This window comes from Octopus bimaculoides, chromosome 1, assembly GCF_001194135.2.
Source record: "Octopus bimaculoides isolate UCB-OBI-ISO-001 chromosome 1, ASM119413v2, whole genome shotgun sequence".
NCBI lineage: Eukaryota > Metazoa > Mollusca > Cephalopoda > Octopoda > Octopodidae > Octopus > Octopus bimaculoides.
In genome coordinates this window covers 105,528,215-105,529,751 of record NC_068981.1, presented here as the reverse complement: position 1 = coordinate 105,529,751, position 1,537 = coordinate 105,528,215, and the positions used below count along the sequence as shown (strand labels likewise).

General features: G+C 37.7%; 1 protein-coding gene across 1 annotated transcript in view; it reads right to left on the bottom strand.

Annotated features, from left to right (window-relative positions):
• LOC106869472 (phospholipid scramblase 1-like) overlaps positions 1–1,537 on the bottom strand; it is a 12,419-nt gene that overhangs the window by 3,330 nt on the left and 7,552 nt on the right. The window contains 1 exon segment of the mRNA XM_052967549.1: positions 1–506. This exon segment is cut by the window's left edge and continues 3,330 nt beyond it. Within this exon segment, the coding sequence (XP_052823509.1) occupies positions 1–506 (506 nt within the window).

Below are 1,537 nucleotides of genomic sequence, written 5' to 3'. Positions count from 1 at the left end.
TCTTGTCCCATATTATCAGATATGTGTATCACAAAACCTCGTGCAGAGCCGCAGCATTGACGCATGCAGATATCAGACTCTTCGCCAGCAAAATATACTTGTTGTCCGACAGCATTGATCATAATATATTTGTTAGCACATTCGAAGCTAGTTAATGCTTCTAGGATTTCAACTTGCTGTTTCACCAAAAGTTGGTCAATCGTTGTCAAGTATTCTAAACCAGGTGGACAATTACTAACTGTTGGCCTGGTCATCCACTGTTGAGACCCTTGAACTCCCGGCTGTGGTGCATATCCTCCGAATTGGGTTGAATAACCACCGGGTTGTGGTGCATATCCAGCCGGCGGTGGTTGCTCGCTACCCTTACTTAAATCTGATGTTCCGGGTTGTGTTATTACTGGTGTCGACATTCTATTAATGTAACTAAGTTTGACAAACTTAACGAATATATTTTTTGTTTGTTTGTTTTCTATCTCTGATATAAAAATAACTTCCCGAATGAAGTACTATGACTGTGTTACTTGCCAAACTGGGTAGGTAACGTGATTTTTATACAGTTTAATCTGATTTCCTCCTCCCACAACCACCTTGAAAGTAAAATCATCCAACCAACAACTTCGACGGAGTTTCAGATCAGGACACCCATAATAAGTTGGCAGGGTTTTCTCAGTGTTTTTCTTTCTTTTTTCCACCACGATCTTTTAATGAAATAAAATTTTCGAAAATTTATGATTTTTAAAAAAACTCCGGACTGATTTTGGTCAGTTTGTTTTGCACTAAGCATTTAAAAACCAGTGGGGGGGTGAAAATCTTTGTCATTCTGACATGTATTAATGTTTTTCAATATTTTTCTCCCCATAAACATAATGATCCGGAAGTAACACATGGGTGGTCCATTGCTGGGATGGATCTAGTTTTATCCATTCGCAAAATATGCTTTTTATAGAAGACATTAAAAATCTGAAAATCGGCTATAATAATGTAGCATTCCAGTCTCATTGCTTTGAAGGTATGATGTTGTGGAGAGAAAAAGTTACAGATGTTTAAAAATAAAAAAAAAACAAAAAAAAAACTGTTTTTAGCCAATAGCGAGACAGAAATTTTCTGCGTTTAGCGAAGCAGTGTCAACTTTAAGGTTGTATCCTATGAAATGTAGCGTCTGACCTATTCAATGTAGGTTTGTAAATAAACAGAAATACCAACATGTATCATCTGGATCTAGCCTTTAGGAAAGTGGGTTATACATCATTAGATGTACACCTGACTTTCCTATATTAAATTAGAAGTGAACGGAACGCAGAACTCCAAACTGATCAACAACAACAATATTTATTTATGGTGGAAAATATACAGCTTCCAATTGTCCGGTTTCTGAGTAGCCTGAATGTAGATGTACTGTCTCTAGAGATGAATCGTTGGAGAGACAACTTGCTTCTTCCACACTCAATGAGAGCTTGTTTTAGACCGTCTTGCTTGTTCGCTGTCTGGCGTGGTAAGAGACAGAATAGAAGCGGGAACGCTTGGATGTTGAAATCCA